Source organism: Somniosus microcephalus, chromosome 10 (genome assembly GCF_052327205.1).
Source record: "Somniosus microcephalus isolate GS21.2 chromosome 10, FLI_Smic_1.0, whole genome shotgun sequence".
NCBI classification, from domain to species: domain Eukaryota; kingdom Metazoa; phylum Chordata; class Chondrichthyes; order Squaliformes; family Somniosidae; genus Somniosus; species Somniosus microcephalus.
Window position 1 is genome coordinate 181021915 of NC_140996.1, and position 25282 is coordinate 181047196.

General features: G+C 44.2%; 1 protein-coding gene across 1 annotated transcript in view; it reads left to right on the forward strand.

Annotated features, from left to right (window-relative positions):
* Window positions 1-449: 449 nt before the first annotated feature.
* Window positions 450-25282, forward strand: part of pan3 (poly(A) specific ribonuclease subunit PAN3) — a 157950-nt gene continuing 133117 nt past the window's right edge. Inside the window, exons 1-2 of the mRNA XM_085999285.1 lie at window positions 450-1346; window positions 5838-5956. Of these exons, the coding sequence (XP_085855411.1) occupies window positions 959-1346; window positions 5838-5956 (507 nt within the window). The 5' untranslated portion in view covers window positions 450-958. The remainder of the gene's footprint in view (window positions 1347-5837; window positions 5957-25282) is intronic.

A 25282-nucleotide genomic window follows, 5' to 3' on the forward strand; every position in this document is an offset into this window, starting at 1 on the left:
GCAATTATTATAACTAAAAAGCAAAAGTGGCAAATAAATCCGGATACTATAATATTGGTAATATAATAGCAAAATACTGCGGATGCTGGAAATCTGAAATAACAGTTCTGATGAAGGGTCCCAGACCTGAAACGTTAACTCTGTTTCTCTCTCCACGGATGCTGCCTGGCCTGCTGAGTATTTCCAGCATTTTCTGTTGTTATATACTATAAATAATTGGTAAGCCTGTCTCCATTTTCTGCCTGCATGCATTTTTTTTTTAAAAAAAAGCACCGACAACAAGAGCTGATTTGGGGAGTGGGTGGGGATTCTAATAGGAATACATGGGTGGACGCGGACATATTAGTTTTGCGGGGTGAGTGGGTTGAGGAAGGAGAAGCTCACACACCCAAACACGACTCTCCGGCCGCCGCTTCCTCACTCGCTCGGGCGACGCGCTTTCAAATTGCGCTTTCAATTTGTTTTGATTCTTTTGGTGCCCAGAATGCGCCAGAGGTCGCGCATGCGCAGTGAGGCGCCAGCTGGGTGCTCGGAGGAGGCCGCTTTCAGCCGAAAAAAAAGGGAGGAAAAAAAACTTCCACCTGCGGTCGTAGCGGCTTCCACCATCGGCAGAAATAAACATCACCACTGGGAGCCTGAGCCTAACCCGATTACCCTCCCCTCCTCCTCCCCCCCAGATCGAGTGAGGGAGACGGTTGCACGGATACACCGGGGCCTATCTGTATATTTTCTGTGTGTGTTTTTTTTTCCGCACCCACCCGCCCGCTCCTTTTTTTTCTCTTCCAATGTTGTTCCTCTCCGCCTCGGCACACGGATTTGAATTGCGGGAGAAGCAGCAGCAGCAGTGCGGCCGGACCCGGACTTGGACCTGGAACTGCGGCTCTGCCCCCGTCTGCCTGTAGCCGCCTCGTCCGCCGTTGAGGTGGCGTTCTCCAGCCTTTTCCCGTCTCCGCCTGCCATGAACGGGGGCGGCGGCGGGCTGCAGGGCGCGGGCTGCAAGGTGAAGTACTGCCGTTACTACGCCAAGGACAAGACCTGTTTCTACGGCGACGAGTGCCAGTTCCTGCACGAGGATCCCAACAATGGCGCCGCTTCCGCGAGCCTCGGTCTTGTCGTCAATAACAACCACCCGGGACTGGGAGTCGGGTCGGCCGCGGCTGCGCCGGGAGTCGTAGGCGGCGGTGGAGGAGGAGCTGCCGCCGGAGGAGTTGCCTCTGTTAGCGGCAGTGGAGGGGGTGGTGGTGGCGGCGGGATAGCAGCAACACCAGGAGGAGGAGGCTATCCACACGGAGGGCCCAAGAAAAGCGAGCTTGGCAGCCTGGTGGAGCCCGGGCAGCTTCTCACCAGTGAGTGTGTTGTGGATATATTTTAGTCCGTTTATTAAAACCAGTCCCCAAGTGGTTCGAAGGAGACGCTGCTGCGCGATGCAAATGAACTTGGTTTCCTTTTTTTACTTCTACAAAGGAAACGGCGGTTTGCTTGTCAAGTCGACCCGGAAGAGTAGGTGGCTAAAACAAAAAAAGGACTGGGAGTACCACTATCTTCTTTTGGCTGATCCCGACAATTAAAAAAAAATATTCTGGATGGAATGACTTGTGGGAACTTGTCCTGTGTTATATATAAAACTACAGTAGCAAGTTTAGGAATGCCTACTTTTTGAGCACACCTTGTTGATCTAGATGACCAAGCAGTGACAACTAAAGCCCGAATTATTTGTAGGCTTTTTGGAGTAGCTGTTTTGCATAATTACTCTATGCATTTATTTATTTTGGGGATTAATGGATTATAGTACAGGAGTTAGGTTCAAAATATGCTGAATGGATAGAAGAACTTTAATAGCTTAAAAATCTGAGACTTCAAAGATTGAGCACTTAAGCTTTACATTTATATAGCGCTCTATAATGTAAAAATAAATCCCATGGCGCTTCATGGCGAGATGGAAACATACTTTAAGCCAAGGAAGGAGATTAGCAGAGCTGACCAGAAGCCTAGTCAGAGGTGGGTTTTAAGGATGGGAAGCAGAGGGGCATTTGCACGAAAGGAAGTGGTGGTGGTGGTGGGGCTGTACACAAGAGGCTGGAATTACAGGAACCAGGTTGCTTCGTCTGTAAACAGGCTGGCGATTTTTCTTTTAGCTAATTTGTTTAAATCTCTCGTTATATCTTAGCAGAACTGTTTTCAAAAAGGTAAAAAGAACTTGTCCTGAAAAGTAATTTTTTTAAGCTATCCCTATTTAATATAGCCGCATCACTTCAGTGTTCTCCACTGACACTATCAAATTATATTTTTCTACCTGGATAAATTTAGTATTTTTCTGATGAACTGGACTTAGAATATTGAATTGATTTTGTGACCAGTAAGAAATTGCAGCAAAGCTCATATATGCCTTAAAAGAACTTGTCAATACCTGGTCACAGAAATAAAGTACAATAAGCTGTGTAATAAAGTTGCTGATTATAGGCCAATGTGATTGAAAGTGGTTTGGACAGCTGGAACTTAGGAACATGAGTAGGCTATTCATCCCTCAAGTTTGTTCCGCTATTCAATTCGATCATGGCGAATATGTACCTCAACTTCAATAACCTGCTGTTGATCCATATGCACAATACCCTTACTAATAAAAAGCTGATGATCTCAGTCTTGAAAATTTCAATTGGCCCAGCATCCACTGCCTTTTGAGGGAGGGAATTCCACATTTCCGCTACTCTTTGTGTGAAAAAATACTAACTGATTTCACTCTGGCCCAGCTCTAATTTTAAGATGGTGCCCGCTTGTTCTGGATTCCCCCATCAGAGGAACTAGCTACTCTGTATGCACTCTATCGAATCCTTTATTGTTTTAAATACCTCGTTTAGAAGGTTGAGAAATGATCTAATTAAGGGAATATAAGCCACATTTATGTAATTTGTCCTCCTAATTTGACCCTTTAAAGGCATTATGGTAAATTTGTGCTGTACTTTCTCGAAGGCAAATATATTCTCCTTGAGGTGCGGTGCCCAGAACTGAATGCAATACTCCTGTACAACTGAAGCAGAACTTCTTGCCCTTTGTAATCCAGCCCCCTTGAGATAAAGGCCTACATTTGGGTGCACAGCTTAAACGGGGCTTCCGCCAGTACTCATTACCAAAGTTACAGCGGCTGATCGGGGGAGGGCTCCAGGAAATTATTGGCAAAATATTTCCAGAGGGATAGAATTGAAAGCAGAGAAGTTACATTAAACTTGTATAGTTAGACCATACTTGGAGTACCGTGAACCGTTCTGGTCTCCATATTATAAAAAGAATATAGAGGCACTGGAGAAGCTGCAAAAAAGATTTACTAGAATGATACCAGCACTGAGAGGTTGTGTCTTATCAGGAAAGATTGAACATAAGAATATAAGATAGTCACTAATAAATCCAATAGGAAATTCGGGAGAAACTTCTTTACCCAGAGAGTGGTTCAAATGTGGAACTCGCTACCAAAGGAGTAGTTGAGGCGAATAGCATAGATACATTTAAGGGGAAGCTAGATAAACACAGGGAGAAAGGAATAGAAGGATATGTTGATGGGGTTAGATGAAGTAGGGTAGGAGGAGGCTCATGTGGAGCATAGAAATGTTGGGCCAAATGGCCTGTTTCTTTGCTGTAAATCCTATGTAATACTGTACTATGTGAGGAAAGGAGATCAGCCAAGGCTTGTGTGAAGTATAAACACCCGCTTGGATCTGTTGGGCTGAATGGCCTGTTTCTGAGCTGTAAATGCTTTTTTAATTTATAAAGTAGTTTTATGATAAAAAGGCCATGGGCCTGTGATGAAGGGGTTCAATAGGTTAGACAAAGCAATGATTCCACTTGTGGGGCGTCCAAAAAAGGGGCCATAAATACAAGATAGTCACTAATAAATGCAATAAGGAACTCGGGAGATACTTCTTTACTCAAGAGTGGTGTTAGAATGTGGAACATGCTATACCACATAGAGTAGTTGAGGCGAATAGCATAGGTTAATTTAAGGGGAAGCTGGATAAGTACATGGAGGAGAAAGGAATAGAAGGATGTGTTGATAGGGGGAGATGAAGTAAGGTGGGAGGAGGCTCATGTGGAGCACAAACACTGGCACGGACCTGTTGGGCCAAATGGCCTGTTCCTGTGCTGTTAATACCATGTAATTCCATTAGCTTTTTGATTGCTTTTTGTACCTGTGCACTAGCTTTTAGTGATTCATGTACCTGGACACCAAAATCTGTTTGCACCTCCACAGTTTCTAAGAAAATATGAGAAGTAGCTTAAAAAAGGGAAAAGTAATGGTATTAGCTGAGCAACATAGCAATTTATTCCAACCACAATGAATTTCAATATAACATTTTCTTAGCATTATATCTATCACTTTTAGATGGGTACAGTAGTGTAGTAGTGGTACTGGCAGGCAATGGTCCTTTTTTTTCCCCCCTGCGTGGGCCCTTTAAATTTGCTGGTGAGCGGCCTGTGCGGGACCTCGTGGGGAACATTGCTGGCAGGTTGTGGTTTTGAATTCAATAAATCTGGTCACTTGTGGGCTGGCACCAGACTTTAAAAAAAAAGAGATTTACTGATGTCCTTCACGGTAAGGAAACTGCAATTCCTACCCAGTCTGGTCTACAGTCCCACAGCATGTAGTTGACTTTTAATGCACTATGAAGTGGCTTAGCAAGGCACTCATTTGTAAAAAAACATTGCAATGAAGACAGGCTTATCATGCTTGAGGATGGGCAATAAATGCCAGTACGATAGCAAAATACTGCGGATGCTGGAAATCCGAAATAACAACAGAAAACGCTGGAAAAACTCAGCAGGCCAGGCAGCATCCGTGGAGAGAGAAACAGAGTTAACGTTCTGACGAAAGGTCTTCGACCTGAAACGTTAACTCTGTTTCTCTCTCTACAGATGCTGCCTGGTCAATAAATGCCAGTGTTGCCTACATCCCAAGAATAAAAAAGACTAGCATAAGCTGTTTTTTTTGTATTAATTTCAGTTTGCTTAATTTACTTTCTACTATTTTGAACAGGAAGGCACATTATTATTTGAATGGCAATAGATTGGGAGAAGGGGAAGTGCAAAGAGACCTGGGTGTTCTTGTGCACCAGTCGCTGAAGGTAAGCATGCAGGTGCAGCAGGCGGTTAAGAAGGCAAATGGTATGTTGGCCTTCGTAGCGAGAGGGTTCGAGTACAGGAACAAGGATGTCTTGCTACAGTTGTACAGGGCCTTGGTGAGACCGCACCTTGAGTATTGTGTGCAGTTTTGGTCGCCTTATCTGAGGAAGGACGTTCTTGCCATGGAAGGAGTGCAGTGAAGATTCACCAGGCTGATACCTGGGATGGCAGGAATGACGTATGAGGAGAGATTGTGTCGATTGGGCTTATACTCACTGGAGTTTAGAAGATTGAGAGGGGATCTCATCGAAACCTATAAAATTCTGTCAGGCCTGGACAGACTAGATGCTGGAAGGATGTTCCCGATGGCCGGGAAGTCCAGAACCAGGGGTCATAGTCTAAGGATAAGGGGTAGGACATTTCGGACTGAAATGAGGAGGAATTTCTTCACCCAGAGAGTGGTGAACCTGTGGAATTCTCTGCCACAGAGGGCGGTGGAGGCCAATTCATTAAATATATTCAAGAAGGAGTTAGATATATTTCTTAAGGCTAAAGGGATATGGGGAGAAGGCAGGGACAGGGTACTGAATTTGAATGATCAGCCATGATCTCATTGAATGGCGGAGCAGGCTCGAATGGCCTACTCCTGCTCCTATCTTCTATGTTTCTATGATCATGCAGTTGAAAATAATTCAGAAATCTTTTAAATAAATTCCCTTATTTTTCAGTTCCGGGAATGGATGCAACATTACCAGACAACCTCACCAACTCGTACTTCAGCAGCAGCTTTATTGGGGTAAATGGCTTTGGAGGGGGACCAGCTGAGCCAAAGTACCCTTTGATTCAGGTATTGGAAATTAATTGCCTTTTTAATTGTAACCATTGCAAATTCTGGTGTCCCTGAAAGTGACTCGCAGCATTAAAATAACAAATCCAATTATTGCACTGAGTGTGGTGGATTACAGGAGTTTTTCCACACTTGAATATAGATAGCATAGTTTGCATGTGGCTGTAGGGGCAATGGTGCACGTTTTTTCCAAGAAACAGAGTGTAGTCTGTTACTTTAAAAAAAAACATGCGCTATTGCCCCTACAGCCACATGCAAACTGTTGTATTCAAGATTCCGCTAAAATTAATTTGCATAATCAAACATAAAATCTTCCATGAACCAGCGCAATTGGGCAGCGTAATAGAATGCATTTTTTAAAATCTTTCCATTAAAAAGTATTCGTTGATGTATTTAAGAGTGGTAACCTGGTGCAGTTTTATTACTACAGCTGAAAATGGGTTTATCACCAAAAAGAAGCATTTTTAATATGTCCAGTCCCCCACCTGTGAATAATTTGATTTAAAATCACTGAAAATGACTTTTAAAACAAAACCTGTACTGAACCATTTAATAGTTCAATTGGTGTGCACTGGTCAGTTTCTTAGTACATTAAATATTATTTGATATTTTTGATTTTTTTTGTCAAATTTTGTTTTTTTTGATAACGCTCCTGTGAAGCACCTTGGGACATTTTATTACGCTAAAGGTGCTATATAAATACAAGTTGTTCTTTATGAAATTTTTTTGAAAACGAGCCTACTAGTGCCTGTGCGCCTAAGGAAATGAGCGCAATTTGAAGAGCATTCCTGAGCCAGCGGAATCTCGCAATTTCGACTTGGAGGTTGGGGGGGGGCGGGGGGGGGGGAGGAATGTCCAGTTTTGTGGGTGGGGCCTGATTCAGGCAATTTGAATCTTGAACCAGCGTAAAAGATTGTGGGAAACACAAGGTAAGTGGATTTGGGCGTAACTCACCTACGTTTTAAATTCCCCAATCTTTTGCGCTGGCCCAGCCAAATGAGCCCAGATTGTGCTGGAATCTGGGTGCAAAACTAGCGGAAACTTCTGCCGTTATGTGTACATCATAATTAGATGCCAAGTAACCACATCCTTGTTTCAGTATGATCACAAGCAGTGAAATATTACTGAACTGAGGAATTTTATTTACACAGTCTACAAAAATTGTGTTTATATTTCAGCCTGATGCCCAACTTGCGAACACATGGTATACAGTAGTGTGTGGTTCAATTTCAGTGGACTTTTGTGCTCCACTCCAGGGTGAAATGCAATAATATATGAAAATGAAATTATTCATAGTAAGTCAGATAACATGCTGTTACTAAGGACGGGATTTTCTTTCCATGTAATGCACAATATATCTGCAAAGGTAGATTTTTGTCCATTTAAAGCAACACTCTTGGGAACTTTTATAAAGTGCTTGTTAGTTTTTGCGGCAGGTCAAGTGCACCTAACATTTGTTTTTTTTAAAAATTGCAACAAATTGTAAAGCCTGCAAATGCTGATGTTTTTAATAAATAATTTAGTGCTGAGCTATATAACCCAAATTTAAAATTCTTATTCTAGTGTTTAAATCACTTCTGTATCTTTATAACCCCCTCCAATGCTACAAAACCTTCCTCCCCAATCCAGCCCTGAACTGTTTCTCTGACTAGCTTACTATGCATCTCCTCACCTCCATCTCTTCTCTTAAGCAGTCCCTCGGAACCGAGGATGACTTGCTTCCACATTAAAAATGAGTTCACAGGTGACTGATGAGTCCAATGCGGGACCTACAGTCTCTGTCACAGGTGGGGCAGACGGTGGTTGACCGGGTGGGTGGGGTGCTTGGGTTGACGTGCGCTCCTTCCGCTGCTTGCGCTTGGCTTCCACTTGCTCCCAGCGAAGAGACTCGAGGTGTTCGGCGCCTTCCCGGATGTTTCTCCTCCACTTTGTGCGGTCTTGGGCCAGAGATTCCCAGGTGTCGGTGGGGATGTTACACTTTTTCAAGGAGACTTTGAGGGTGTCCCTGAAGCGTTCCCTCTGCCCACCTGAGGCTATCTTGCCGTGCCGGAGCTCCGAGTAGAGCGCTTGTTTTGGGAGTCTCGTACCAGGCATGCGGACAATGTGACCTGTCCATCGGAGCTGATTGAGTGTGGTCAAAGCTTTGATGCTAGGGATGTTGGCCTGAGCAAGAACACTGACTTTGGTGCGCCTATCCTGCCAATGGATTTGCAGGATCTTGCGGAGGCAGCATTGGTGGTACCTCTCCAGTGCTTTGAGGTGCCTGCTGTACATGGTCCATGTCTCTGAGGCATACAGCAGGGCGGGTATCACTGCTGCTCTGTAGACCATGAGCTTAGTGCCGGGTTTGAGGTCCTGGTCTTCAAACACTCTCTTCCTCAGGCAACCAAAGGTTGCACTGGCACACTGAAGGCGGTGTTGGACTTCGTCGTTAACTGTCCCACTGTTGGTGGCCATGTTTTCAGACATCTGGACCCTAATCTCTGGAATTCCCTCACTCCACCCCGAGCCTCTCCACTTCCATCTCTTTTTAAGATGCTACATAAAACCCACCTCTTTCCCCCTCCTAATATCTCCTTTGGTGCAGCATTACACTTCCGTTAAGCACTTTGGAACTTTTTCTATGTTAAAGGCACTTTACAAGTGCAATTTGCTGTAGTACAGGAAACTTTTATTTAACCGGAGGTTAAATGTCCGGAAAGCTCTATCTACCGGCAAAATTCAGGAGCCGTTTCCTATAAGTTTTTTTACTTCTCGTTGTTTTTTTTTATCCAGTCCGGCTCTGCAAGGTCTAGCTGAAGCTGTTGCTTAGCTACAGAGATGCTTTTAAACTGCGGCCGACTGTTTTGACGCTTAAGCAACAGGGTTTGTTGATTCACACGAAGCTCAAAAGCTCCGTATGTTTTAACATTAGCGCTGGTTTCTACGGCAGTTTTGATGGTACGGCACCAGCTCGGTCCCGTCAGTGCCGGATACCAGAAAGTTTCCTGTATATTAGGAGCAAATCTGCTGCTCAGGGAAAGTTAGAGCATGCACTGCTTTATCCAGACAGGAATGTTCATCCCATGTAAAACACAATGTATTCTTCTACTGAAGTGTAGGCGTGTGTCCATTTAAGGCTACAAAGGCTAATTGCAGCAAAGTAAACACTGGCTGAGCTCATAGAGTTCACAGACTGTAGACATTTAATATTTAGTGTTCTTAAAGATTTCCTTTGTTCTTTTTGTTTTTGAACTGTGATCTAAAAATTTGGGTGTGATTTTTGAAGTGAGATGAACAGGAAATGGCCGCTGGCAATGCTGCCTATATTGGCCCTCCCCAGTTGAGTGATGTGCTCGGCCACTCCAGAGGGTATTGAGTCAACGAGACTTGTGTGTGAGGCAGACTGGGTAGGAGTTCTCTTCCCTGAAGGATATTACAATGATCTGGTAGTTTCATGGTTATTTTTCTATTGCCAGTCCACAGATTACGAGATTTATTGAATTTAATTTCACAATTTGCCATGATTTCAACTCATGACCTCTAACTTGTTAGTCTAGTACTGTAACATACACTTCATAAACAGGAAATGTATGCTAGATAACTTATAACTCGGCTAGGATTTTAATCTGAAATATTTTGTATTATGAAGGAGAATTGCTGGGTATGTAACATAGAAAATGCAGAACACTTGTCGAACATCCAAATCACTACTGTCTACAGTACTCGAGTAGGTTTAATGAACATACTTAACAATTACTTGAAAGCAGCAAAGATTCCAATAGCCTGAAAATGCTTGAAAGTGGTGGCTATACTAAAACCTGGAAAGAAAGACTAACATTTATATAGAACATGGAAAAGCCAAAGATTTTGTAGTTCCACCTGTACATCGATGGAAAGAATTCTGTTAGCTCAACTAACAATGTAGAGGGGGACCTGATTCCTGAGTAGGCTGGTTTTAGATCTGGAAAATCACTGCGAGCAATTTTTGAACTTGACCTAATATATCAAGGATTGCTTTGAATTGAGGTTGGTTACTGTTGCAGTTTGAACATGACACAGTAAACCATTGTGTTTTACAGTTGAAACATGGGGAATTGATGAGAGACAGGAAACTAGTGGTGATGAACTATACATGCTTGAAAACCTTGACTTTTTAGAAATGGGAGGCAGATGCAGCAGATGACAAAAATAACAGTATGGTCTATCTCATGAGTCAATTTTGGCACCATTTCTGTTTAACATCTGAACAAATGACCAACATTATACAATTGATACTCACTGCAGCTTGTATGCAAATGGATTTTTGTTGTAATGTCTTGCTTCTGAGTCAGAAGGTCATGGGTTCAAGTTTCACTCCAGACATTTGAGGACATAATCCACAGCAACATTTATATACTGCCTTTAATGTAGTAAAAACGTCCCATGGCGCTTCACAGGAGCGTTATCCGACAAAATTTGAAACTGCGCCACATAAGAGATATTAGGACAGGTAACCAAAAGATTATCTTGCTCTTAGAAAAATAGATATCCCATTAATATTTTTAAGAAAGTTTTGATTAAGGAGTGAGACCTGTGGGGAAGCAATGTTGCATTTATAAAAGGTAGGCAAACAAGGGGTGGGATCACTTAAAGATTATAGGGGTATTTTGTACTTGAGGGTGAAAGAACAGTTTTTATGAGAAAGGCGACAGTAAGACGAGGAGTACCTGAGGAGGATGTGGAAGAGCCAGTACTTATCTCCAACCTCCTTTTCCTGTCCAAAGTGCTTGAATGTGTTTTGCCCCTCAGTTCTGTGCTATCTCTTCCACAACTCCATGTCTGAATCCCTCCAATCAAAGTCATGATTGACTTTCTCTGTGACTGCATCATTACTCCTCGACCTCTCTGCCGCCTTTGACACTGCTTCTTCTCCATTGGGATGCCCTTGCTTGGTTTTGCTCTTGCCTATCCAATCATAGCCATGGTACCTCTACCAGTAGCTTTTCTCCCCTTATCCGCAGTGCACTATCACTGTCACCTTAGGAATCCCCCAAAGATCTATTCTTGGCCGCCTACTTTTCCTCATATACCTGCTGTCTTTTAACAACATCATCTGCAGATATGAGGTCAGCTTCCACGTGTATGCTGATGCCCAGTTCTACCTCTTGACCACTTCACTGCTTATGTGCTGTCAAATTGCTTGTCTGATGTCCAGTCTTGAATGATTTACAGTTTCCTCTGGTTAAATATTGTGAACATTAAAGCCATCATCTTTGACCTTTACTACTGGCTCTATTATTAGAAACAATAATTCGGAAGAAAATTAACAGCCACTTGGACACGCATGGACTAATAAAGGAGAGCCAGCAAGGATTTGTTAAGGGAAAATTGTGTTTGACTAACTTGATTGAGTTTTTTGATGAGGTAACAGAGAGGGTGGATGAGGGCAGTGCAGTTGATGTTGTGTATATGGACTCTTCAAAGGCATTTGAAAGCAAAATTGAAGAGGCAGTAGCAGCGTGGATACAAAATTGGCTAAGGGATAGAAAACAGAGGGTTGTGATGAATGGCTGTTTTTTGGACTGGAGGGAGCTTTACAGTGGTGTTCCCCAGGGTTCAGTACTAGGACCACTGCTGTGTATGATGTACATTATTGACTTGGGCTTGGGGGTACAGGGCACAATTTTGAAATTTGCAAATGACACAAAACGTGAAGTGTAGTAAACAGTGAGGAAGATAGTAATATACTTCAAGAGGGCATAGACAAGAGGGTGCAATGGGCGGACACGTGGCAGATGAAATTCAACACAGAGAAGTGTGAGGTGATGCATTTTTGTAGGAAGAATGAGGCGAGACAACACAAGCTAAATGGTACAATTTGAAAGGGGGTGCAAGAACCGAGAGACCTGGGGGTGTTTGAGCACAAATCTTTGAAAGTTGCAAGACAGGTTAACAAATCAGTTAATAAAGCATATGGGATCCTGGGCTTTATAAATAGAGGCATAGAGTACAAAGAGCACAGATTTACGGTGATTGGCAAAAGAACCAGAGGCGACATGAAGAAAATCTTTTTTACACGACGAGTGGTTAGGATTTGGAATGCACTGCCTGAAAGGGTGTTGGAAACAAATTCCGTAGGAATTTCAGGATCCTGCCTGAAAACTGTCGACATTTATCACGGAAGATTAAATAGTACAATCGCTCGGTGATGGAGATACCGGACCATGACGGCACTAATGTGACAAACCTTCTTTTCGATTCCTCTTTGCTGAAATCAGTCTTTGTGATTTGGCTGCTTTTCCTCAGCTGTTCTCTCTGCAGTGTGGGAATGGCGCAGGCTGGGTACAAGCTGTCGGTCTTGGACAGCGGACAGACAGGAGCTGCCTCATCCCACTCTGTCCAGAACAGTTTCCATTCCTAGCTCCAAATCAACAGCAAAAGCTGGAGCTTCATAGCAGGTTCACCGGCTTCTGAGAGATTGAAGGAACTGGTGCAAGGTTCCACTGGGAACATTAACCTGCCTTTTTTCTTTCACACACTGGCAGACCATTTGTGCTACCAGCATTCATTATTTTCTTTCTCTTACTTCTTGGGCACCCAACCTTTGCTAGTTCTTGTGTCATAGATAAATGAGAACTCTCCCCCACGAAAAACATAAGACAATGTCACTGAGAAGGCCCTGGGCTCCTTCCCTGAACTGCGGTTGAATTTATTTTGCCCTTGGCATGTAGTTGACACAAGGCGGCATTAATTTCCCTCCCTTAGTTACCCTGAGGGCACTGAGAGTCAAACACATTGGCCGCGATTTCCTCTACCGTGGCAGGCGATGTTGGTGGCAGGTCCCGACCCCGCTGCTGGCTCCAGCCCGCTGTCCAAAATGATCACACTTGCCCTCATCCTAGTCCAATCATATCAACTAACAACACACAAAGGTAGGCACTTGGGTGATTTATGCAATGTTCATGTAACGTTTCTGTTAATGTGGTGTCAAACATTGAAACCTTTTATTTTCAACACTTTGCGTTCTTGGACAGAGCTGGCTGCACCTTTGGAAGTGACTATGAGTTGCACTGAATGGTGAGACATAACGGTACCCCCTGCAATGGTCATGAGTGTGAAAGGAATGGCTTGGGCATTGTACGGATGCATTATGGTGTTGGTGTGGGGTGGTACCAAGCTGGCGCATCATGTGGCAGCCAGGTTGTACCGTGTCAAGTGAAGTAAATTTGGCCATGGTGCGGCCATCCCTGGCCTCCCGGGCAACAATGTGGTCGGGTGCTGATGCCCTCTGTCCCGTGCAGCATCAGCTGCTTACAGAGAAGGTTGGTGCTGCTGGTGTTGGGACTGATCGTGGTGGGATTCTGAGGGCCAAGGTGAGATAGTTTCAAGGGTACTGATGCTAATGTAATAGATGGCAGATGAACTTGAGATGGCAGAAGTGATCTGTCAGTGGTGAGAGGTTGTTCCAATGAGGTGACACTGGATCGAGAGTTTATTCCAAACACTTGCAACCTGCATAAAGCTCAATCTGTCTTTCAAATGCTGTAAGCAACAGCTTCTGAGTTTGGAAAGTGAACAGCTGTGAGATGGGAGCTTTTATAGCACATTTGCAGCTGTCAAGTAATGAGATGATTCCATGGTCATACAACTCCCAACCTGCTTACCTGATGTGATCCCCGAGCAGCTTGGACCCCGTGGGCGACCTCGTAAAATGTAAAGGTGAGCTCAAAATACTTCTTAATGGGCTGTTAACAAGGTCAGGATGACCTGAATTGCCTCCCCCGTCGCTGCGTGTCGGGTCTGTTCAGAGCTGACAGACCCGACATCTGGGAAAGGCACGTGACGGCGGGTTGACTGGGGTCCCGACCTGTTGTCAAAAAAAAAGCTTCCCACACGACCCACCACCGAACGCATCCGCTGTCCCCTGAAAAATTCCCTCCATAGTGGGGGACTGGAGTCACACGTAGCCCAGACTGGGTAAGGAGCAGCAGGTTCCCTTCCCTCAAGGACATTATCCAACCAGTTGGGTTTTTACAACAATCCAATACCTTTTATGATCATTTTTTGGTGCCAGTCCAGAAATTGATTGAATTCAATTTGATAACTTACCATGCTGGGTTTGGAACTCATGACATTTGGGTTGCTCGTCCAATATCATAACCACTAGGCTGTTGTAAATGCAGATCACTAGGTAAAAAGACAGTAAACACTGTGCCCCCCTCAGTCCTGCCTTACAGATTCCAAACCGATCAGTTAAAAAGAAAAAGTAAAGATTTGCATGTACCTAGCAGCTTTCACAACCGTAGGACATCCCAAAGTACTTCACAACCAATGAAGTACAACAACAACAACTTGTATTTATGTAGCGTCTTTAACATAGTAAAACATCCCAAGGCACTTCACATGAGAGTTATAAAACAAAATTAGACACCGAGTCACATGAGATATTGGGGCAGATGACCAAAAGCTTGGTAAAAGAGGTAGGTTTTAAGGAGGAAAGAGAGGTGGAGCGATTTAGGGAGGGAATTCCAGAGCTTGGGGCCTTGGCAGCTGAAGGCACGGCCACCAATGATGCAGCGATTAAAATCAGGGATGCTCAAGAGGCCAGAATTAGAGGAGCGCAGATATGAATGGCGGAGCAGGCTCGAGGGGCCGAATGGCCTACTCCTGCTCCTATTTCTTATGTTCTTCTCTTGGAGGGTTGTGGGGCTGGAGGAGATTAGAGGTAGGGAGGGGCGAGGCCATGGAGGGATTTGAAAATAAGGATGAGAATTTTAAAATTGGGGCGTTGCTTAACCGGGAGCCATGTAGGTCAGCGAGCACAGGGGTGATGGGTGAACGGAACTTGGTGCGAGTTAGGACACGGCCAGCAGAATTTTGGATGACCTCAAAGTTTTGAAGTGTAGTCACTGTTCAAACACTGCAGCCAACTTGCGCACAGCAAGCTCCCACAAACAGCAACATGAAAATATTTTTTTTTAAATTCGTTTATGGGATGTGGGTGTCGCTGGCAAGGCCAGCATTTATTGCCCATCCCTAGTTGCCCTTGAGAAGGCGGTGGTGAGCCGCCGCCTTGAACCGTTGCAGTCCGTGTGGTGAAGGTACTCCCACAGTGCTGTTAGGTAGGGAGTTCCAGGATTTTGACCCAGCGACGATGAAGGATTGGCGATATACTTCTAAGTTAGGATGGTGTGTGACTTGGAGGGGAACTTGGAGGTGGTGGTGTTCCCATGCGCCTGCTGCCCTTGTCCTTCTAGGTGGAAGAGGTTGCGGGTTTGGGAGGTGCTGCCGAAGAAGCCTTGGCGAATTGCTGCAGTGCATCTTGTAGATGGTACACACTGCAACCACGGTACGCCAGTGGTGGAGGGAGTGAATGTTTAAGGTGGTGGATGGGGCGCCAATCAAGCGGGCTGCTTTGTCCTGGATGGTGTCCAGCTTTTTGAGTGTTGGAACTGCACTCATCCAGGCAAGTGGAGAGTATTCCATCACACTCCTTAGTTGTGCCTTGTAAATGGTGGAAAGGCTTTGGGGAGTCAGGAGGTGAGACACTCGCCGCAGAATACCTAGCCTCTGACCTGCTCTTGTTGCCACAGTATTTGTGTCTGGTCCAGTTAAGTTTCTGGTCAATGGTGACCCCCAGGATGTTGATGGTGGGGGATTCGGTGATGGTAATGTCGTTGAATGTCAAGGGGCAGTGGTTAGACTCTTGCTTGTTGGAGATAGTCATTGCCTGGCACTTAAGTGGCAGGTAACATTCGCGCCACACATCAGCCCAAGCCTGAATGTCATCCAGGTCTTGTTGCATGCGGGCATGGACTGCTTCATTATCTGAGGAGTTGTGAATGGCGTTGAACACTGTGCAGTCATCAGCGAACAGCCCCATTTCTGACCTTATGTTGGAGGGAAGGTCACTAATGAAGCAGCTGAAGATGGTTGGGCCTAGGACACTGCCCTGAGGAACTCCTGCAGCGATGTCCTGGGGCTGTGATGATTGACCTTCAACCACCACAACCATCTTTCTTTGTGCTAGGAATGACTCCAGCCAGTGAAAAGTTTCCCCCCCCCCCCCCCCGATTCCCATTGACTTCAGTTTTACTAGGGCTCCTTGACGCCACACTCTCTCAAATGCTGCCTTGATGTCAAGGGCAGTCACTCTCACCTCACTTCTGGAATTCAGCTTTTTTGTCCATGTTTGGACCAAGGTTGTAATGAGGTCGGCAGCCGAGTGGTCTTGGCGGAACCCAAACTGGGCATCGGTGAGCAGGTTATTGGTGAGTAAGTGCTGTTTGATAGCACTGTTGATGATGCCTTCCATCACTTTGCTGATGATTGAGAGTAGACTGATGTGGCAGTAATTGGCCGGATTGGATTTGTCCTGCTTTTTGTGGACAGGACATACCTGGGCAGTTTTGCACATTGTCAGATAGAAGCCAGTGTTGTAGCTGTACTGGAACAGCTTGGCTAGAGGCGTGGCTAGTTCTGGAGCACAAGTCTTCAGCACGATAGCCGGGATGTTGTCGGGGCCCATAGCCTTTGCTGTATCCAGTGCGCTCAGCTGTTTCTTGATACCACGTGGAGTGAATCGAATTGGCTGAAGACTGGCTTCTGTGATGGTGGGGACCTCAGGAGGAGGCCGATATGGATCATCCACTTGGCATTTCTGGCTGAAGATGGTTGCAAACACTTCAGCCTTTTCTTTTGCACTCACATGCTGGACTCCGCCGTCATTGAGAATGGGGATATTCATGGAGCCTCCTACACCTGTTAGTTGCTTAATGGTCCACCACCATTCACAACTGGCTTTGGTAGGATTGCAGAGCTTTGATCTGACCCGTTGATTGTGGGATCATTTAGCCCTGTCTGTAGCATGCTGCTTCTGCTTTTTAGCATGCATGTAGTCCTGTGTTGCAGCTTCCCCAGGTTGGCATCTCACTTTTAGGTAAGCCTGATGCTGCTCCTGACATGCTCTTCTGCGCTCCTTATTGAACCAGGGTTGGTCCCCTGGCTTGATGCTAATGGTAAAGTGAGGGATATGCTGGGCCATGAGGTTACAGACTGTGGTGGAATACAATTTTGCTGCTGTTGATGGCCCACAGCGCCTCATAGATGCCCAGTTTTGAGCTGCTAGATCTGTTCTGAATCTATCCCATTTAGCACATTGGTAGTGCCACACAACATGATGGAGGGTGTCCTCGGTGTGAAGACGGGACTTTGTCTCCACAACGACTGTGCGGTGGTCACTACTACCAATACTGTCATGGTCAGATACATCTGCGACAGGTAGATTGGTGAGGACAAGGTCAAGTAGGTTTTTCCCTCATGTTGGTTCTCTCACCACTTGTCGCAGGCCCAGACTGGCAGTTATGTCCTTCAGGACTCGGCCAGCTCGGTCAGTAGTGGGGCTACCGAGCCACTCTTGATGATGGACATTGAAGTCCCCCACCCAGAGTACATTCTGTGCCCTTGCTACTCTCAGTGCTTCTTCTAAGTGGTGTTCAACATGGAGGAGTACTGATTCATTAGCTGAGGGAGGGTGGTAGGTGGTAATCAGCAGGAGGTTTCCTTGCCCATGCTTGACCTGAAGCCATGAGACGTCATGGGGTCCGGAGTCAATGTTGTGGACTCCCAGGGCCACTCCCTCCCAACTGTATACCACTGTGCCGCCACCCCTGGTGGGTCTGTCCTGTCGGTGGGACAGGACATAGCCAGGGATGGTGGTGGAGGAGTTTGGGACATTGTCCAGGACCTATCCTATCTTAAGCTATTTTATACCTTTAACAGAACGTTTAACCAATTTCATATTAAAGCTCAACAATTTGAGTTCCACCCACTAGAAGAAACAGAAATTTGCAACAGAACTGGGCTAAATTCAGAGAGAGAATGTTAGGGGTCATGGAGAATTGTTTGTTTTCACACGAGTGCTTAAATGCCCCAGGGACATGGTGAAAGTTTGACGTATTTTATTCCACCCTTGCCTCAGCCCATCTGTGACTTAAACCCTCATGCTATTGTCACCACCAGACTCTCTACAATTCCAATGTTCTCATGGGCAGTCTCCCATCCTACACCCTCTGTAAACTTCAGCACATCCAGAACTCTGCTGCCAATATCCTAACCCACACCAACTCTCACTTGCACTTCACCCCTCTCTCTGCTGACCTATGTTGACTTCCAGTCCCTGGTGCCACAAATTTGAAGTTCTCATCCTTATGTTTGAATCCCTTCCTGGCCTTGCCCCTGCAATGGATAGAAGGATGCCTAGGCACAGAAAGCAAAGAGTAGGGGGTAAATAGACAATTTTTTGGATTGGCTGAATGTAAGTAGTGGTGTGTCCTAGGCATCTGTGCTAGAACTTCTTTTCACAGAATCATAGAGTGGTACAGCACAGAGGAAGGTCATTCTGCCCATCGTGCCTGTGCTGGCTCTTTTAAAGAGCTATGGAATTAGTTCCACTCCTCTACTCTCCCCATAGCTCAGCAAATCTTTCCTATTCAATTCCCTTTTGAAAGTTACTATTGAATCTGCTTCCGCCACCTTTCAAGCAGTGCAATCCAGATCATCATAACGCACTGCATTTAAAGCAAAGTTTCTCCTCATCTCCCCTGTGGTTCTTTTGCCAATTACCTTAAATCTGTGTCCTCTTGTTACTGACCCTCCTGTCAAATGGAAACAGTTTGCCTTGCTTCCTCCATTAAAACCCTTCATAATTGTGAGCCCTTCTATTAAATCCCCCCCTTAACCTTCTCCGCTCTAAGGAGAACAATTCCAGCTTCTCTTGTCTCTCCATGTAACTGAAGTCCCGCATCCTTGGTAACATAGTAATAAATCTCCTCTGCACCCTCTCCTTCCTAAAGTGTGGTGCCCAGAATTAGGTACAATATTCCAACTGAGGCCTAACCAGTGAATTATAAAGGTTTAGCATAACTTCCTTACTTTTGTCCTCTATTTATAAAGCCCAAGATCCCATATGCCTTTTTTATCAACCTGTCCTGCTACCTTCAAAGATGTAAATGTCCAGGTCTCTCTGTTCTTGATCCCCCCTCCCCCTTAAAATTGTACCATTTAGAGGGGGTTTCTGTTTTACATTTATGTAAATGATTTAGACACGGGCATAAGAATAATAAAATCCAAACTTATTGATACAAAATTAGGCAGTGTGGTAAACTCCCTAAATGTATGCAAGTGATTACAGGAGAACATAGGTTAGCTGAGGGTACATTTTGAAAACAGAATTGAAGAAATAAATGATAAGATTTTGAGTAGAGGGACAGGTATTTAAGGATTCAGATACATAGATCTTTTAAAGGTGAGAATGAAGGTTTAAAAAAAGAAAAGTTGGATTCAGGGTATTGTATATAGGGCCATTCAATTTAAAAGCAAAGCCATTTTTAATTTGTACAGGTGTTGGTGAGGCCACAGTTAGAGTCTTGTGTGTGGCCCTCCCTATCTCTGTAACCTCCTCCAGCCCTCCGAGATCTCTGCGCTTCTCCAATTCTGGCCTCCTGCTCATCCCGATTTTCATTGTTCCACCATTGGTGGCTGTGCCTTCAGCTGCCTTGGCCCTAAGCTCTGAAATTCCCTCCCTAAACCTCGCTTCCTCTTTAAGTCGCTCCTTAAAACCTACCTCTTTGACCAAGCTTTTGATCACCTGTCCTAATCTCTCTTTATGTGGCTTGGTGTCAAATTTTGTCTGATAATGCTCCTGTGAAGCACCGTGGGACATTTTTACTACATTAAAGTTGTTGATCTGGGTACAACATTATAGGAATTATATTAGAGTCATGGAAAGGGTATAGTGAAGATTCATTAGTGGAATACCAGGAATGAGGAAAAGCTGAAAAAACTTGGTTAAGGGGGAAGCTAATATAGATGTCCAAATTATGAAAGGCTTTTCAAAGCCTAATAGTGATAAATTGTTTGCACTAGCTGTATCAGTTGGGCATAGATTCAAGATAATTGTAAGAGTGAAGGGGTAAGCTATAAGAAATGTTTTCACATAAGAGGTAGTGAATGTAACAACATTTAAAAGACGATTGAAGAATTTGAAGAGAGACATATAAAAGGATACAGGGAAATGGCAGCAAATGGGATTGGAGAGCACATCAGCTCCAGTAGACGAGCGAGCATTGACAGAGGCACAGTGAACCGAATAGCTGCCAGTGCTGTAACGTCTATGATAGAAACATAGAAGATAGGAGCAGGAGTAGGCCATTCAGCCCCTCGAGCCTGCTCCTCCATTTAATGAGATCATGGCTGATCATCCAAACTCGGTACCCTGGCCCTGCTTTCTCCCCATATCCCTTGATCCCTTTAGCCTTAAGGCAGCAGATGCAGTGCTGATGAGCAGCACTACACTAAAACTGAAGTGGCAGTGAGACTAGCTTCAAGAGGTTGGTTCTTCTTGGAGGTAAAGCACTGCTAGTGTCGTCAACAGCAACAAGAACTTGCATTTAGATAGTGTTTTTAATGTAGAAAAATGTCCCAAAGTGCTTCACAGTGACGTAAGGGAAAAATGGATACCAAGCCAAAGAAGGAGCTATTGGGAGGGATGGCCAAAAGCTTGGTCAAAGAGGTCAGTAAAGAAGGGTTTTAGAGATGAGAATCAGAGAAACAGAGCGTTCAGGCAAAGTGGAGGGTGGGGAAGAGAAGAGGGTGGCTGGAGGAGGTTACAGAGATGGGGAGGGATGACAAGGCCATAAAAGGATTTAAACATGAGGATGAGAATTTTAAATGTGAGACATTGGCGAACAGGAGCCAATGCAGGTCATCAAGGACAGGGTTGATGGTCCAGCAGGACTTAGTGCGTGATAGGCTATTAGGATATGGGCAGTAGAGTTTTGGATGAGTTTTAGTTTACGGAGGGTGTAGGCTGGGAGGCCGGCTGGGAGAGTTTTGGAATTGCCAAGTCTGGAGGTGATAAAAGCAGGGATGAGGATTTCGGCAGCAGATGGGCTGAAGAAAGGGCGGTGGCAGGCAATCTTAGAGGTAAATGTCGGTGATTTTTGTGATGGAGAGAATGGGATGTTATAGACAAAGAGGTGAGGATAAAATTTAATCTAAAGAAAAGGTATATGCAAAGTACATACTGTAAATGGTAGGGATACTGAATAGATACTTTGCCTTAGTTTTCACTGAAGAGGCTATCAAAGAGGAAATTGCAACAGTAGAAGGTAAGCGGGATATTACAACAGTTCAGATAGAAAGAAAGGAGATACTTGACAAACTAGCCAAGTTTAAGGAGGACAAGACGGATTACACCAACGGAAACTCAAAATAAGCTAGGGATGAGATAGCAAAGACACTAGTATAATATAAAAATTCAATAGCAAAAGGAATAGTGTAATTCCTGTCTTCAAAAAGGAAGATAAAACTAACCCAGCCTCACCCACCCAGGACATCCCAAACCACTTAACAATAATGAAGTACTTTAGAAGTGTAGTCAATATAGGAATGTAGGAAAATATAAAAGCCTCTCCCTGGCAATTTGCACATTTATCTTTGTTTTTTTATTTATCAACCAAGTAAAACTACGTACCTTTTTCAAAAGCCTTCAATCAAATGACAGCAACTTCTATCATTGTTTCAGCATTTTATGGATTGATTGCTCTGCTTTTCTTGATTATTGTATTTCATGGGCTCAGAAATGTCCTATTAAGGTGATTTAAACCCAGTGAACTTGTGTGGTTTTCTATTAAAGTTTTGTTTTTATAGCCATCAAAAGATTGGAACAGTATTGCCGGTATTTTTACAGAAGTTTTTTTCTGTTTCGCTGTTGAATTAGTGCACTTATTGAAAACGGTAGGAAGGCTGGGGTGTGTCGTGGGCTAAACACCACGTTTCTTTTCTGGAATCTTATTCATCCCATTCTGATTGATGAAAATGCACTGGCTGAGAAGGGTCCTAAGTGAAATGATTTCAGACTATTTTAATCCAGTTCCTGGTGGGAATGACTCTACATCACAAAACAGCCCATAAATCTGTATTGGATGGTACTGCTGGATAAATGGTACATTGTTGTAGTACACGGTGCTTTATTTTCCATTTAACAATCCTGTACCTGACTCGTTGGTTTTGCTCAGTAGGCCTGTACTAAATGTGGATAAACACAAAGGAGAAGTGTATTTGAGCAAATTGTCACAAAATCCCAAATGTTCTAGAAAGGCACACAGTACTTATTCTCAATATATCTAAGACACTCTGTTACTGTGCTTTAAAACTGCTAGTCAGAAGGCATCCCAGCAAGAGATATTTTGTGCAAGAATCTCCTGCTGTTGTGTCACATTGTTCCGTGTAGAATTTTCTGTTCTCCTTGTGCTTATCGTAACACACCTACATTGAGTGTTAGAGTTGTGGTAAATGGCTGTTTTTCAGACTGCAGGATGGTAGACAGTGGTGTTCCCCAAGAGTCAGTGCTGGGGCCACTGCTTTTTTGATATATATAAATGACCTGGATATTGGAATACAGAGTAGAATTTCTAAATTTGCCGATGACATCAAACTTGGGGGTGTGGCAAACGGTGGTGATGATGATACCAATCGACTGCAACAGGACATAGAAAGGCTAGCAGAATGGGCAGACAAGTGGCAGATGGAATTTAATAGAGAAGTGTGAGGTGATGCATTTTGGCAGGAGGAACAGGGAGAGGCAATATACACTTAATGGCACAGTTTTAAAGAGTGTGCAGGGACAGAGGGACCTGGGAGTTAATGTGCATAGGTCCCTGAAGGTGGCAGGACATATTGAGAGAGTGGTTAGCAAAGCATTTGGGATCTTGGGCTTCATAAATAGAGGTATTGAGTACAAAAGTAGAGAAGTTATGCTGAACCTTTATAAAGCGCTGGTTTGGCCACAACTGGAGTATTGGGTCCAGTTCTGGTCACCACACTTTAGGGAGGATGTGAAGGCCCTTGAGAGGGTGCAGAGGTGATTTACCAGAATGGTTCCAGGAATGGGGGATCTTAGCTACAAGGACAGGTTGGAGAAGCTGGATTTGTTTTCATTGGAGCAAAGGCGGTTGAGAGGTGATTTGATACAAGATTGTGACGGGTTTGGATAGGCTAGATGGGGAAAGGTTGTTCTCACTAGTTGATGTTACAAGGACTAGGGGACACAGATTTAAGCTTTTGGGTAAGAGATACAGGGGAGATATGAGGAAAAACTTTTTTACGCAGCAAATGGTGAGGACCTGGAACTCGCTGCCGACGGAAGTGGTGGAAGCGGACACACTCAGTGTTTTCAAGGGGAGACTGGATAGGCACTTGAGGGAAATAAACTTGCAGGGCTACGGGGATAGAGCGGGGGAATGGGACTGACTGGATTGCTCTACAGAGAGCCGGCATGGACTCGATGGGCCGAATGGCCTCCTTCTGTGCCGTTCTGATTCTATGATATACAGCCCCAGTGATGTATATAGGCTCTAGGCAAAGTTCCCTTCATACATTATTGTTCAACGTATCTGGCATAATGTTATCTTTCCTTGCCGCCTCTAATTAGAAGTTTTAAAGCATAAAATTGGGTAAAGAGGAGCAACTGAAATGTACAATGTGTGTAGATGTTTAATTTTATAAGATTTTTGGGTTACTTGACAGTTCAATGGAATATGCTTATCTTTTAAAGGAGAAGGCAAGAGTATAGGTGTCCTTTCCCTTCTCTGGAGGAGCCACAATTTTTCACCCAGGCAGCTTCAATGCCCTGTTTTTGGGGCAGCTTGCGTGCATCTCAGAACAGCTATTATTCAATTACATGGAAAGTTGACCCAATGGCGCCTGAGCCAGGAAAATTATACTGGTTGTGAACTTGGATAGTAGATGCCTTCAGCTTTTAATTTTTTAAATATACACATGGGGAATATCAAAATATTCTAAAACTCGTTCATTTGATATTTGTATGTTCAATGTGTTTTTGAACCACAAGATTGTGTATTGGTCAAGATTATTTTGTTTGCTATACAGTAGAACACTGTTAGTAGTAAATAGTTGCTGTGTCCTTGCAGTGTGCTGTTGCCCATTCAAATAAAGCATTTGTCAGATTAGGTGTCTTTCAGTAAGGTGACACAATTTGGTGCAGTAGCAGGCAATTGTTACGAGGACAAATGCCTCATATATTTGGCCCTGTTGGTATCTGGGAGCAAAGAAACAGGGAAATTTTACTGGTTACCACCAGACCACTTGAAAATTCCCCTCGTGTAATGCTTGCCCAAGCAGCCCTGGTTCAGCAAATGATTAACTCCGTTTTAGAAGTTCTGCGTATAAAGGATATTCAAGTTATCAACTTTGGAATTTTTATCTGTGATTATTTATGTCCATCAAGAAATTAAATTAGAGGTAATGGAACAAATCGAACAATGTCTGTGAAAAGAAATGGCTTTATCTTCTTGACTTCCTGTGGGATTGAAGCCCATAGGTTTGAAGGGACAGTGGTAGCATGAACATGAAATTGGCTAAGAGCCAGAAAGCAGAGAATAGTGGTGAACGGTTGTTATTCAGATTGGAGGGAAGTATACAGTCGTGTCGACCAGGCGTTGGTATTGGGACCACTGCTCTTTTTGATATATCTACCTGGATTTGGGTATAAAGGGTAATTTCAAAATTTGCAGATGACTAAACTCAGAAATGTATTAAATAGTGAGGTGGATAGTAGTAGGCTTCAGGAGGACATAGACAGACTGATGAAATGGGCAGACCCATGACAGATGAAATTTAATGCAGAGTCTGACTGATCAGAGGTGGTGAAGAGGTAGAGCTAAGTGTCAGCAGCATACCTGTGAAAACTGACCTCATGTCTGCCATTGATGTCATCAAGGAACAGTAGGCAGATAAGGAAGAGGGGGCCAAGGATAGACCTAATGTGGCACAGTGGGAAGAGAAGCCATTGGTAGAGGTACTCTAATTATAATTGGATAGGTAAGAGTGGAACCAAGCGAGGGCAGACCTACTAAACCAACATCAATAAAACAGATTATGTGGTCATTATCTAATTGGTGTTTCTGGGACTTTGCTGTGCGCAAATTGACTTCTGCATTTACTACATTACAACATTGACTACACTTTATAAAAAAAAAAAATTAAAAAAAAACTGCTTAATTGGCTGTAAACCGCCTTGGGACGTCCTGAGGACGTGAAAGGCACTATGTGAATGTAAGCCTTTTGTCTTTTTTTTGAGCTGGACAGTAATGGGGGATAGTGTGATCGACAGTGTTAAAGGCTACGGAGAGGACGAGGAGGGAAAATACACCACAGATATAGTCACAGAGGATGTTGTTCATGACTTTGGCTAGGGCTGTTTTTGCTGCCGTGGGAAAGGCAGAAATCTGCAGGGATTCGCATAGGGAGTTCCGGAGCGATGGACACAGATCTGATGGGTGA